The sequence below is a fragment of the Cheilinus undulatus genome, linkage group 11, assembly GCF_018320785.1.
Source record: "Cheilinus undulatus linkage group 11, ASM1832078v1, whole genome shotgun sequence".
Classification (NCBI taxonomy): Eukaryota; Metazoa; Chordata; class Actinopteri; order Labriformes; family Labridae; genus Cheilinus; species Cheilinus undulatus.
In genome coordinates this window covers 10388992-10404123 of record NC_054875.1, presented here as the reverse complement: position 1 = coordinate 10404123, position 15132 = coordinate 10388992, and the positions used below count along the sequence as shown (strand labels likewise).

Sequence of the window (15132 nt, the reverse complement as noted above, 5' to 3'; positions counted from 1 at the left end):
GCTGTTTAACAAACACAAGCAATAAATCATTCTATATTATAACCTGCACTTGATTAGATAAAATTAACTGAGGATAAACAATTTAAGAATACAAAAAATGTATTTAGATTTTTGCTCTAAAGTCGCATTCTTTTTGCAAATTTGATATCAATTGCCATATTGGAGGGGGCGATCATTTTCATGTTATTCTCATTTGGATTAAGAAAAAAATACATAACAAGTGAAGTAGGACTTTCATAAAAAATCTAAAAGAGACACGAATGTTTTCTTAACGTGTAGAGCGTAAAATTTCTGCTGCTGCAAAACAAAATTGCATTAAGCTGGTATTTCGACACATGTCAGGTTAACGAAATATTGCAGTGTCTGCGATTAAAAAATTGCAGCATGCCATATCGTGATTTAATCTAATTTACGATTAATTGCCCAGCCCTACTTCAAATTAGATTTTTTTAATAGTTGTGTCCCAGTCTGGATGTTCTGGCCCTTCCAGTCAAATTTCAAAGTATCTTTTGCTTCACATGCATTAGAGCACACAACTACAGCATCAAATCCAGGGGGATATATGAGCCACATATTGTACACAGCCCTACTGAATGTATCCGAGCTGCATCATGACAGAGTGATGTGATCTGCACACCTCTGTTGCTTACTTGCTTTTTTGATTTAAGGAGTCATTTCAATAGAAATTAAAAAAAAAAAAAACGAACTCCTCAAGGTATATTTTTGAAACAGTAAACCAACATTTCTGTTTCATCAGTGGACTTCACATTAAAGGTATAAAAAGGTGTCTTAAAGTGACAGGGCCTCCAGTCTTGCGCTGCAAATGCTCCCAAAAAATGTTTTGCATATAGCTAGTGTTATGAAGCCAGAGGGAATCGCCACAGTTAAAACCCGTCAATGTGTGGAATTCATCCATGAAACAGAAACTATTGTTTACTGTTTTGTAAAATATCTTACAGAGGTCAGTTTTTATTGAAAAGACTCCTCAATTCAAAAGCAAGTCAGCAACAGAGGTGGTAGAGCTAAACTGGCGTGCAGCTTGAAAGAATTCAGTGAGTCCTTACTAAGAGAGGCTCAGAATAACAGACCACAATCTATGCTGCTGTATGCATAGTATACATAGAATAATACAGATAACACGGTGCAAGTGAAGTTCTGCATTACAATTTGACAGTATGATTGTACGGAGGTGACTTACTATGCGGTTACACCCCTCTGCATAGTCTATTTCACCAGCTTCAAGTTTAGGACTTCCTCTAGACAGAGGATATTTTGGGAGAGACAGGACATATGGAGAGAGAAAGTGGGAGAAGACATGTATCAAACAGTACCAGGACTGGGACTGGATTTTATGACCAATGTAGCTCTTCATATGGGTGCTTGCTCTATCAGTCAAGCTATCATGGCATCTGAGGGGCGTCCTTTCTCTAAACAAGGATGATACAGAATCACCAGCTCATTCAAATGCATTCACAGTTTACCACCAATAGAAATATAAGCTTATTTGGCTAAAGTTCCAATTATCTACCTCTTGCTAGGGCGCTGATTATTCTGTGTCAAGTATTTCATCCCCATGTCTTTGCCAAACTAGTTTTTTGCAGAGGCCAAATTATGTCAAGACAATCCTGCCAGGGCCAGGGGTCCACATTTTTCTCTTAATTGCTCCAAATTGGCTGATCAACAGTTTTAAAGAGTGATAAATGATTTGTTTCTGCCACTGTAGAGATGGATGAGGCTTACCTGTCAACCTCTCACTAAACAGTGATGCTAAGCATCTTGGCCAAGCCAGTCATCTCACCAGCTTTAGTAAAGCCTGCTGTCCTTATTTAACTTTCATGAGGTAACCAAAAATCATAGTGAGTTATGTGTTGTGGTGTTTTTACAAATAGTCTAAAATGTTCTTTGCCAAGTCACATAATGTCTTTGTTTCTGTCCTCATAAAGCTAAGTGTAACTACCCTGTCGGCCTCTTAACAAGGAGTAACGCCAAGCACTGAAGTGATTAAAGTTCCTCTCTAGCTTTAGCAAAGCCCACTCTGCTTATTTCGCTTCACCCAAATCAGTCTACTTCCTTATAAAAGTCAAATAACTGAATGTATTTTAGAGAAAGGAGTGTTTGTTATCCCCAAAAGACAAGATAACATAGTTTTCCTGGCTTGTCAGACAGGACATAAGAGCTGGACCAGAACTTAACTTTTCTAACACTGAAAGTCTGTTTCTTATCTGGATCTTATATCTACTCTTCCTTTTTATTTTCCCCATCAAGACAAGTCAAATTCCAAGCACCGCAGCTCAGGAGGCTCTAGTGATAGCGCCCCCCACAGTCCTGTTGGACCTGCACCTTCTCTACCACCCAACAGTGACAATGGCATGCCTTTACATCGGTGGAGCACAAAACTCGGGTAAAAACACACCTAAAATATGTCAACATAAATAAAAACATCTGCCAAGTTTAAAGGTATTGATTTGAAATCACATTTTCTTCACAGAATGAGAAAAAAATCCATAGAGGAAGACTCAGGCTCCATTCCAACTGTGGCTAATTCAAATCGCTTGTCAAGGTTTTTGCCGAGCTGTAAGTTTGCAACTGTTTACTAAAACTGCACCTTAAACTTCAGCTTTAGCTATTTCTGTGTCTAACATGTCCAAGACATTGTTTAACATCATTATCTGTTTTAGCCATTTTGTACCAGGAGTACAGCGACGTTGCCATCAACAGAGAGATCCAGAGGCAGCAGGGGAAGGAGCCAGGCACAGAGGAGGAGGGGCTCAGAGACGAGGGGTCAGACGGGACGCCGTCTCCCTCTAATCTGTCTCCATCCAGCTCATTCCGCTCATCACGAGGCTCTGCCTTTGCACTTTGGCAGGACATCCCTGATGTTCGAAGCAGCGGACAGCTCGACAACTTTAGCAATGAGGAAAGGAAGTTACAAGAGGTTAGTAAGACAGCTTAGACTCTCCAGGACTCAGCTGATTGTTAGTTGGGCTGGGACTTTTAAGTATGTCATCCACCATCACTGATGTCAGCCACTGAGTCTTCAACTGCTGTAAAATTGATCAATGAAACCCCTACAAAACTTATCTTAGGAGGATTTATATGTACAGCAAGTATAGCCCAAACAGAATTCAAGATCAAATGAAAACATATGTTTGCCACATAGTCAGGGAGGGGGACAGTGTGCATCTTGCTCATTTATTAGTTAAAAGTGCATTAAGTAGAGAAGGTTGTACTGTCATTTGATTTTAAAGTATTCGAGTGTTGTGACAGTTTTGACCAGATCTGAAAGCATGAGCCATCTCTAACGCACCCCTTCTTTTCCTCTATCATAGTTATCTTTGCAGATTTTGGGAGTCTTGAACATAACAAAGGGCCATTAACATGACAATTTCAACTGAAAACTGTAACCTCTTGCTAGGTTTTGTCTGTTTCTATTCACAATAACAGCATCTGGGACACCTGAAAAGCCAAAGTATTGAAGATGTGTTTCAGAGCGCAAACTAAATAACACCATTTGTGTTGTAAAATACACCAGCGATTTTGCAGTCCTTCAGAAGATTGAGATTTTTCGCACACATGCATGAAGCCCAGTTCAGATCAAAGATCTGCAATGCAAAGAGACTGATTTAGAGCATTCTGGGGGTCACTTGCAATGGTGTTAACTGAGCTGTCGTGGTTTAGATCAGGCCAGCTGATGGTTCAACCTGCACTTCACTTAACTGATAGCTGATTTTTACATTCTGCAGATGGATTAATAGAAAAAGCACATTTGAAAGGTCATAAACACTAACACATGTTTGTCCAGAGTAAGATGTTTTTTAGATAAAAATCATACTGTCAGTTTGGAAATTATATCATCTGTCTTTTTTTTTTTAAATAAACTTCCCCATGGAAACTTCAGCCTGATAAACACGTCTGTCTCCTCCATCAGCTGTGCACAAAAGCAGGACATACAGTGCTATACTGGCTAATACCTGAGAAATGTGACATTGTAGTTGTTAAATCTGTCCGTGGAAAGACTGCCGATTTGTGCAGATACTTTAGTTATGACAAGACTGAGCACAGAAAAGCATTTTTGTGTTCACGTGCTGTGACATTGGGCTGCTGGATTATGCTAATGATTACAAAGGGGAATTTTTACTTTATGCAGGGATCATACAGCCTGGTGTTACAGAATAGCATGATGATAAGATTACAGAAAAGGTGACTGTTCAGTACGGTCCTTCTTGTAAAGTGATTTGTTGCACCATAAATAAAGAAAAAAATGGGCTCTCTGCATGAATTGCTTCCACATTTGGTATTAGGCAGCTCCCAAACTTCCAATCGGGAGATTGCTGTTTGCATAAGTTACCCAAGCTGACTGTCAATGACGAGTAAATTTAGCTGAAGATGCACATTGCAGTACACAGCAATGATGTCCAGAAGTGCTAATAGCCCATTTTTGAAGCATCATTTTAGCACGTTTGGTTGCCATTATGATGAAGAGTAAACACAAACAACAATCAAAACAATCAAAAAAAAAAAAAAAACAGACGAATAAATGTATAGTACGGTTTTGGCTTAGCATGCATCGTTGGGTGGAAGTTGTAAAAAAAAAAAAATAAAGTATCTGCATGTTCTGTGTAAATGTGGCCTTAGAAAATTAAAAAAAACATTATCCTTTGTACTCTTGAAATCATAATGTACCAATAAAATATATTGCCCAACTCTTATCGCTCCTTCAGGCCCTGTAGAGTCTTTCCTGACTGTGTCTTCCTCAACTCAGGCAAAGTTTGAGCTGGTGACGTCAGAGGCCTCATACATCCGCAGTCTGACCATTGCAGTCGACCACTTCATGCTGTCCCAGGAGCTCACAGAGTGTCTTGGAGCTCAGCATAAGCAGTGGCTCTTCTCCAAGCTTCCTGAAGTCAAAGATGTCAGTGAGAGGTGAAGTGATTCACTTATGATACCAATCTATTGCCCTCAGGTCTTTCTGTACACCCCCTTTCTTTTTCTTTAATGATATTTTGCTTCTGCCTGCAGGTTTCTTCAGGACCTGGAGCGGCGGCTGGAGGAAGACATTCTGCGTTTTGATGTGTGCGACATTGTCCTGGATCACTGCCCGGCACTGCGAAGAGTTTATTTACCTTATGTAACCAACCAGGCTTATCAGGAGCAGACATATCAGCGTTTATTGTGAGTGAAATCAACTTGAATAAATCATCTTTCAAAGCTTCAGACATCTCTGAACATCTGCAGCTACTTTTAATCCATGCACATTCACAGCAGTGGAGCACAGAGTCCAATTGTTTCATTCTAGGTCTTAAAGGTTTCCACTCTGTTTTTTTTGGGGGGGGTGTTTTTTACACCTACATGACTTGACTTGCAGATGCTTCATCCAGTGGATGATGATTTTTTTTCTTTGTGTGAAAGGTATGCTGGAATTTAAACCCACTTTTACTAAAAGTCATTAAAGTTTTTCTTTTAATTTCCTCTCAGGCACGAGAACCCTCGTTTCCCCGGCATCCTGGCTCGTTTGGAGGAGGACCCCGTCTGCCAAAGACTTCCTCTGACCTCTTTTCTAATCCTCCCGTTCCAGAGGATCACACGGCTTAAAATGCTGGTGGAGGTACGTGATTAAACAGAATTCATGTTCGCACTTGAAAGCAAATTACATAGAACCATAAATGGGATATTTGGACCAGGCTCAGCAGTTTGGTGCAGAAGGTTTTTTTTTCCCTCACAGTGAACAACTAGAGTATTGATTTCTCTTTGGCATGCATTTAAAAACATCTTTATTTTTCAGAATATCTTAAAGAGAACAACACCCGGCTCACGAGATGAAGACACTGCCACGAAAGCTTTCAATGAGCTGAAAAAGGTAGTGATTATCGTTCATAATAGCACGTTGGAGGAGCAGCAGTATTATGGCTGGTGAGGCACAACAGTAATAAGTGCGTTGGTATGTGTCTCCTTAGATCATCAAAGAATGTAACTCCAGTGTGCAGTCTATGAAGAGGATGGAGGAACTCATTCACCTCAACAAGAAAATTCATTTTGAGGGAAAGGTGACTAAACTTTTGTCCTCACATTTTTAACTTCCTTATTTTTTTTACTCATCTTTAGTCATAATTTCCCCCTATTTTTGCAGATCTTTCCTCTGATCTCGCAGTCTCGCTGGCTGGTGAAACACGGTGAACTCCTGGAGGTGGACACTCAGATGATGAGCATTTCTGGATCGAAGCTCAAGTTACCCACCAAACCTGTGTACCTTCACCTGTTCAATGACTGTCTGCTGCTCTCACGGAGGAAGGAGTGAGTGTCTGTGGTCTACACAAAGACAGCAAAGACCTCAACATTACACAGATAATCAGTTACAAACCAGGAGTCCTGGCCGATACAGCAACACAAAAATTTCCACACATCTGACAAACAACAGTCCCAAAAAACAAGGGTTGCATTATTCAATAAATCAGCAGCTTTCCACAGTAAAACATGTTCAGACATTGGTGAAATGATCCTTAAATCTGGTATTAAAATCTCCTGAAGTAATACAATGCTGAAGTTTAAGGTGACCCTGTAGATCAGACCAAGATGATGGAGCAAAAACATAAAAAGCTCTTTCACTAAAGACAGATCAAGTTCAAAGAAATGACATGCATAATGAATCTGTGAGAACTGAGGTTACAGCTTCTTTTTGGAGTCAGTAAAGAGGACATAGATAAGAAGGCAGATCCTGTAGTCTGGCCTTATTAAAAAAAAGATACCAGTACTACATTCTGCTGCATAAAGCCCAGTTCAGACCGAAGATTAGCAACAGAACAAGCTAAAACTCATAACTGCTTGCAACAGACCACTCTCCAACATTTTAGAAACCTGTAAGTTCACACTGCTGCTACTATAGGAGATAAGGCATCATATCCAAATCAGTGACTCTCAGTCACTCAATTTAAAGTGACTTATTTCAGCACAATCAATCTCTACATTAATTACAATACTACACATTACCTGTGTTTTCTGTAGCTATGTCATTTCAATAATGTGTTACATCAGGCTGTGTTATTCCTGTTCATCACTGATTTTGCAGCACATATAAACACAAAAAGCTTGTTATAACTACGATATCTGCTGAGAATAATTTTTCAAGGAAAAACGTATCCTTGATTTTCTCATGTATTAGCTTGTGTAGCACTGTGTGTCCTACTTCCATGCGCTGCTAACAGATGGGACAGGAGTGATTATTGTTAGGATAAAGTTTTAGTGTAAAAAGGAAAAAAAAAGTAATAACTTCCAAAATGAACAAAATAGTCTCTGCTTGTACACATTTTTGTCGGTGTTTATAGCCAAAACAAGATTTTTGTTTCTTATTTTACATATATCAGCTTAGAACATCCAAAATCCTGTTGATGGGGATTTGAAAATGTGAAAGAAAAGCAACACCATCAGTCTGCCTGATTCAACTTGTGATGACTAAATAATACAACTGTACCTTTCCCCAGTGATGTTCTAATCTTTCGCCTGAGTAGGGCTTTAGAAAGACCAACTAGATTTGCCATACAAGACACAATGACGGATGCAAAAACCCCAGACCAGAGACAAATAACAAGGCAGCATGGTACACCAAGTGCAACATTTTCAGTCAGGATGATGTAATATGCATGTAGACACACTACAGCTATTAACAGACAAAGATTTTGCTTAAGTGTCTTCTTTGCCTCTAAAGAAATACAGAATTATTTTAGATAGAAACTCAATTTCATGCTCATTTTTTATTGATAATACAGTGATTAAAAGACAGATTTTCTTCTTCCAAAATACAAGGTATTTTAATGTTATGCATGTTTGTTATCCTCCTTTGTTGAAGAAACAGTGATAAAACATCTTGAATTTGTGACTTAGCCCTTGAAAAGGGCATCATTATGGTCTTGTTGGCATTTAATGCACAAAGGTTTCTCTGGACAACATTAAATGCTTGTAGTTTATTATTTCCATATTTTGGGAGGAGGATGAAGCATTTATGACTATCTTCAGCATAAAAATAAAACTTTGATCAGTAGCATTTCTACCCAAGTTATTTACATAAATGACACCACTTTAGATATTCAAAAACTACACAATAGACTTGTGATTCGTTACAAGTCTTTCCTAACAATGCTCTCATGCCAAATGTGCAGGTAAAAGCAAGTACACCGCGGTCTCCCTTTGGGGCTGTCCTGGGACACTCCAAGAAATTTATTCTGATAACCCACTCCGGATTCAACACAACGTATGTTATCATGTGATTTCTGTTTTTAAAAATAATCTAAGAAAGACTCAAATTCAGCGCACTCCTTCGTCCTACCACTTAGCCATACTCCTACGTTCTGTGCATGCATGTCTTGGGTTAGGAAGTGCAAACGTGTCAGTAGTTTCCTCATAAGTAAGGTTTGAAAATTATAAAAACAATCTAATACCGTAATTTAGTGTTGTTTCAGTGCATTACGGTCATTTTGATTCAAACAAACCTTCTAAAATTACTAAATCAAAAATCTGTTTTGCTTTCATCAATGACTAGATTGAATTAGTGGTAATATTCTAACAGAGAGGTTTTCAGGTAACCAGCACACTGACTAGCTAAGCTAAGGACCTGCTGGTTCTTGTTTCAAACTGGTAAACAGACATAAAGCTGGTATGGCAGGGTATCTGCTTCTTGTGAAGTTTTTCATATTATACATTATATTTCAATGAGACTGCACTCTTAAAACCTTCTTAAATTTTAACCAAGTTGCATAATTTCTTGCAGCACATGGAAGTTCCTGGTGTTTGTACATGCCAAGATCGGAGAGCTGAAAGTGAAGGATCTCAGTCAGAAACTGCAGGGAATCTCAGGCTACATTTTCCACCTACAGCTGTGTGAAGGCCAGCAACTCAAACACCAGATCCTGCTGAAGTCACACACTGAGTGAGCATCTACACAGCTCAGTGAAATCAGTCATTCCTTTACAAACTTACATTGTGACCGTTTTTCTTCTGTGTGTACCAAGGAGTGGGAAGCAGAGATGGATCACTGCCATGTTTCCGTCTAATCCACTGGAGGACATTGAGCAGGCCAGTGAGAGTGATGGTCAGTGGAGAGCTTTAGGGGCAACATCAATCGGTTAAAGCTTTATAGTTTTCTCATTCATCTCTCTTTTGTCATAGATATATTACAGGTTCAGTGCATCAAAAGCTACCAGGCTCAGGAGCACGATGAGTTAACACTGGAGAAAGCAGACATCCTTCACGCTAAGACCATCACAAGTGACGGTAAGAATTTTCTTAAAGATAAACTGCACATCTGTGTTTAATTTTATGTGTCTCCTTGCATTAAAAAATTCAGGTTTGTGTATTTTAAACCACCATTAGATGATAAAACATCACAGTTTCTTCGATAACTGAGGGGTGTTTTCTCTCACCAGGCTGGGTGGAGGGCATCAGGCTGTCTGATGGGGAGCGGGGCTGGTTCCCCAAAACCTACGTGGAGGAAATCACGAGTCGCAGCGCACGCCTCCGAAACCTCAGAGAAAATATCCGCATCAAATGTGTCACACAGAAACTGGAGGGTGAAGACTGATCGTTTTTACTGCAACTTGTCATGTTTCAAAGGTGCATTTCAGTTACTAAGATTCAGTTTTGAAGCTCCTGGCTGATTGTTTTTGCTTTGATGGATGTGGGACCTACTGTGTGTTTGGTATGGAGGTGCTAAAAGAAGCCTAGCATGGATGCTAAACCGTGTAGCATCGTTTTCCTTTAGCATGCCAGCTGTAAAGTTTTGCATGCTCCTTTTTATTGAAGACTTTTATGAGATAAAAGTCTGTCAACATAAGTTCATATTGGGGCACTTTTTTAACCCTTTAGCCCAGAAATATTCCCATCTTTTTGAGGTCTGTTATTCTTTTCAGCTGCAACTCATGAAGAAAAGATTTTAGCAACACTTTGCAAGAAGGTACACAGAAATAGGCATAGTCACAAGGTAGCAAATGAGTAAACACCTGCTAGTCAACCAGAAAATTAATAAAATCTGCAATATAAATCAATGCCACAAATAAGCCAAAGAAAGGTAAGATTAACAGTCTTCCTACACGACAGTTTTCATTTCCTCCAGCAAAGTCTACATTGTGTGGTTTCTGTGCAGCTGTGTTGCTCTTTGAGTACCATCTGTCTTCATTGCATGGAGTTTGCACATCTACTAGCAGTAGTACGGTAACTGAGCTCCAAACCTGCAGCGATTTCCTTAACTTAGAAGAGTTTTCAGTCAAATCAGCGCTCCAAAAGGTTTATTTACTTCTCTGCTTTCTTTAAATACAAGATTATGACTTAACAAGGGAGAAAAGTGGTTAAAAACTACACTACACTACACAATGAAGGTGAATTTTTTCATTGTGTAGGTCTTGCACAATTTGTAACAGTGGAAGCTGCGCACACTTGTGGTTATGGCAGTGTGTTGCAGCACTTTATGTATAACCATTGCTATATAGTAGGGGTGTCCAAACTATGGCCTGGTGGCCAAATGCGGCCTGCAGTCAAATTTTGATTGGCCTGCAGCAAATTCTAGAAATAAAATGAAATATGGCCCACATTTCCTTGACTGTACTGTACTTCATAGTTTCAGCACAAGATAGTGCTACCATGCTAACTCTGTAAACAAACATCTTTACAAGAAGAATTAATTGTTTTTTTTTTTTGTGTGACTAAATTAAGACAACTCTGTACAAGGTAAACATATTAGCAACCAAAATAAGAATAATATCTTGTTTACTAACTCCCTGATAGGTTACAGCAGCAAATAGCAGTACCATTAATGTTACGGGGGGCAGAGCCAGTGGTAGCTACGGTTATAAAGGGCCCCCTGAAATCTCATTGGCATCCAAAAACCTGGAAATTATTGACTATTTGCATTGTTAGCCATTAGACCCTCCACCTCAGCTCCCCCTTTATTCTGCTTCTAACTTAACTAATGTCATATACCTTGCCTTACAGATAATAAAGCAGCCCCGACATCCTTATGTATTTCTGTACGTGGGGCCTCAGTGGAAAAAGTTTGGACACCCCTGGTATATAGATACGACCGACTTTTGAGATCAGAAAAATTGGTAGAGAAATGTGTCTTGTTCACCAGATCTTACAGGTGTTAATAGTTAATGTTTCTAGTGAGTTAGAGCTCTTTTATCCACCAATTCACTGATGATTTAATACCTGTATGCTCTTCATTATTTCCCTAGTAACTAAAAAAATAGCTGGTTACCTAGTCTTAGAGTCATTGACTATTGAGTTACCATTAAGTGCCCAATACATTTAATCACTATTTAATCACTCACTATCTACATGTTAACCAGGGTAAACTAGCAGTTTGTCAGTCACTTTCTGCCTAGTAACTGTCTCAGTTTGGTGCAGGTTAACTGGCAGTTAGTGACTTAATTGTTTACTGCATAATTAGCAGTTATTCGTTCACTTTAACCTTGCTAAGCCGATGCATTGGCTGAATTCCATGTCTGTCATCAGGCTGATGATCCATCTGGCAAAGTCTTGGTCCAACACATTGAAGGGTGGACCAGGAAATAGCTACAGGCTGGCTTTAGCTGCACTGCGGGACAGCAAACAATGGAGACCACTGAAACCTTTAACTCAGACGTGGCTTTAGGAGCAGTTTTATCAACACTGGACAACATTTCTTTATTAAAAGGGGAGTAAAACTGTAAGCTTTACCAACTGGCTTCACTGATAGTGAGCAGTGATAGGTGCTGCCTGTCAAGCTCACATATGTTATTTACTCCCAGGGTTTCACATGCCGACTACATCATATGTTTTGTTGCTCTGATTGGCCTTTAACGAATGTGATGGACAAAACATTCGTCCAGTCACCCTCTGAGATTTTTATTAAATGTTCTGCCCATTCTAAACAGACTACATATTTGACATGGATGTGGATTATATCCCATGAAATTAATTAGTGAAACAGTTACCTAGTAACTATGTCAGTTTCTGTGTACCTTAATGCAGTTTTTTTCATCTCAGTGTTTTTTAGTAAAAATAAAGCTAAAAATGACAAATACACTTAGAAAGCATGATTTCTTCAAATGCATGTTATTATTTTGTCAATTTTCAGCTGCATTTACCCGCCATGGTGTATCATGTAATCTCGTCCAAAGGTTAATTTGTAGAATTCAGTTCATGCCAGAGGAAAACATAGAAGTAGAATGAGATGAATTCAAAGTATGGAGCTTCTTTTTTCTCTGCTGTGTTTCATCTTATTGTCTAACTGCACACAGCAGAGTCATTCATGTAATATCTGAACATCAGAAAATAGCTGCAGGCAGATCCTGCTGCTGAGCTGAGCTGCACATCAGAGCCCTGCTATCTTTCCTGTTTTTTGTTTTGTTTTGTTTTGTTTTGTTTTTAACAAGGAGAAATGGTCTGGTTTCAGAAAACAGATGGGAAGTAGCAAATTCCTGTGTGCCACTTAATCAACTAGAATTCAGAGAATCAAAAAAAACAGCCAATTGCACCCTCCTATTTCGTGTAGATGATGTTTTTAATTGACCATTTGGACTGTGAAGACTACAGATTATTCCTTCAAGGGAGCTGCATAACATGGTATTTTTTATACAGGGTTAATATCACTCTTTTATGTCAAGGACAGATCTTTTGCCATACTCTGTTTTCATTGCTGTTAAAAAAAAGCCCATGCTAAGACCAAACTAACAAAGCATTTATCCTCCAGACAGTAATTTTCTACATTGTTTAAACCTTGTGATATTCACAGTGCCATACAGCTAAATTACTCTTCCAAAAAGTCCAGATTTGATATCACCTTCAAAGCTGTCCCATAGATGTCCTCTACTAACTTTAAACTAGACTTGTTTTAATGTACAGCATAAGATAGTCCCCAACAAATGCACTAATTACAAATGTCTGACTGAATTCAACCTACAACCAGAAAGTTGTAGGGCAGTCTTTCCCAAACTTAAGCATGCTGCAGCCTCATTTCAAGCCTAAAAATCTTCTTGGGCCTTCAAAACCCTCTCACAACCATAAAAGTGCTGTATTTATATTTGATGAAGAATTTAAAAGCAAATGCTTATATTTCAGAGACTTTAACACTAATAGGAAAGCATTCATGGAGTAACAAAGTAAAGTGAACAAGCCACTACAATTTACTTTGTTCTGACTTTCTTTTACTAATATTCAACTCTTCAGACAGACTTTGTGACTGCAGACTTTCCTAAAAGATTAGTGTCTCAAAAGGAACTCTTAATTGGTGGCCAAGTAGAATGTTTAGCAGAGTGTCATTGGTTAATTTAACACCAGTTAAACCATGACACTGATTCTAAGGCATTTTAACAGCATTTTATGATTATTTTCAAATGATAACTCTGGCTGTAATCATGCAGTACCTCTGAGGACCACCAGAGGACTGTGGACCAGACTTAAAGAGGTGAGGGCTATAAGTAGCATTTTTAAAAAGTTTGTGGGCTTTGACACATAACACACACGTATCTCATTCATTTAGTGATAGGTGTGTGCCAGACAACAAACGGATTGTTTTTTAGCGACTATATCTCAATTTTTCGAGTGAACAAAACGCACTATGGCTGCGGTCATTCTAAGTTTACCCCAACACTGTACAGCGGCCTATATATGTTACTTACATAGAGGTTCTGATTGATGTGACTTGCAGCCAACAGCTGATAGAGACAAACTGAGGCAGCAAAGAGGAGACAAGCAAAAGTTGAAGAAGTAAAGCACATCATCACTTTGCTAGTCGTCTCAATATGCTCTGCAGTAATCAAGCACTATTCTTCTAACTGTGACTCTGCACAGACGTAGATTTACTCCACAGTGTGATTAATTTTCTTTGGTCCGCCAGTAACATGCTGCTCGGACCAGCACAAGGGGTTGGGCAGGCGTCAGCGCTGATTCAAACATGTCGTGATAGATCAGCTGTGCTCCGTTTCTTCATGAGCCCCACAGAAATGATACTAAAGTACCCGGAGCGATAGCTTAAATCAGGCTGTTTCATGGCACTTCATGCAGCCTGTTAATCTCACAAGACATTTTTCACTTTGTCGAGAAATCTTGTGGCTTTTTAGTCTCGTGGCTTCAGATCTTGTCACACCCCTACTTGTCACGTCTTAAATTAACGGTCATCAGACAGGTTTTTACATACTTTAACACACTAAAGGTGAGGCACATGAAAGCAGCACAGTCAGCCTTGTATTTTTCTGAATGCAGTCCCCACTGGAAAAAAGTTTGGACATCCCTAGTTTAGACTATTTATTGCTGGATTTGGTATTTATTATCCTTATTTTTCTAACATGAACATCTTTACAGTTTCTAGTAGACCAAATCATTAATCAGTGTAGCTTTTGTAGAATCTGGCAGGTTTTTTTATGTCACATTTTATCACACAAAATAGAAATTAAGACCCATAGGTATGCATGAGCTTCAGTTGTACCAAATTCATCTTTGGACATATTTACATTGACCAGCTGTGTGGTATGAGCCGGTTTAGCTCCACTTTTTTTTTTAATCTTTTAAGAGCCCTATTATAGCCTCATCTAAATAACACTAGACATTGTGAGATAAATAGCACTAAATTATATAAAGGCTTTCACCATCCTCATCATTCCCCTGATTGAGTAAATCCCACGTTTACACCTCAAAGCTCAGTGTAACTGAGCTGAGCCCTGTCTTTACTGAACCACTATAATCATCATTCAAACTTCAACTCTCTCAGTGGCACACGAGATGCTTCTTATTCTTTTTATCTCTCGCTCTCTGTCTGCGTTGTTAGTCGTAATTTAAGTGGTTGCTGTTGCAGCGTGTGTATTTATACTCCTCTAGCTGGTTGTTCTTTAAGGAGACTGTCGTGTAAATGTTCCTTACTGTAGATGGTTTCATGTATAAAGAGTAGAAAATGGTTGATGTAATTTATATGAACAAAGATCTGACAAATATTAAAACATTCTTAACTTTTTAGTTTGATTCTTTTCTAATATGAATATGAATATAAATACTGTTTTACACTGGATGTTTACTGGATCTGTGCACACTACTGTCAATGTTTAACCATTGAAATAAATACTTCCATTTTATCTTGTGTGTGAGAAATGGCTTTTGAATGTTTAATATGAAAAA

At 38.8% G+C, this 15132-nt stretch overlaps 1 protein-coding gene across 2 annotated transcripts in view; it reads left to right on the top strand.

Annotated features, from left to right (window-relative positions):
- Nucleotides 1-15039, top strand: part of arhgef19 (Rho guanine nucleotide exchange factor (GEF) 19) — a 51355-nt gene extending 36316 nt beyond the window's left edge. The window contains exons 4-16 of one of the 2 annotated variants that reach the window (XM_041800328.1): nucleotides 2266-2401; nucleotides 2489-2574; nucleotides 2679-2935; nucleotides 4763-4923; nucleotides 5020-5172; nucleotides 5476-5605; nucleotides 5783-5857; nucleotides 5955-6044; nucleotides 6128-6291; nucleotides 8759-8917; nucleotides 9000-9079; nucleotides 9157-9261; nucleotides 9414-15039. In XM_041800328.1, the coding sequence (XP_041656262.1) occupies nucleotides 2266-2401; nucleotides 2489-2574; nucleotides 2679-2935; nucleotides 4763-4923; nucleotides 5020-5172; nucleotides 5476-5605; nucleotides 5783-5857; nucleotides 5955-6044; nucleotides 6128-6291; nucleotides 8759-8917; nucleotides 9000-9079; nucleotides 9157-9261; nucleotides 9414-9568 (1751 nt within the window). In that variant the 3' untranslated portion in view covers nucleotides 9569-15039. Of the gene's footprint in view, nucleotides 1-2265; nucleotides 2402-2488; nucleotides 2575-2678; nucleotides 2936-4762; nucleotides 4924-5019; nucleotides 5173-5475; nucleotides 5606-5782; nucleotides 5858-5954; nucleotides 6045-6127; nucleotides 6292-8150; nucleotides 8353-8758; nucleotides 8918-8999; nucleotides 9080-9156; nucleotides 9262-9413 lie in introns of those variants that run through there. The other variant, XM_041800329.1, reaches the window with a different exon arrangement.
- The last annotated feature ends 93 nt before the right edge of the window (nucleotides 15040-15132 follow it).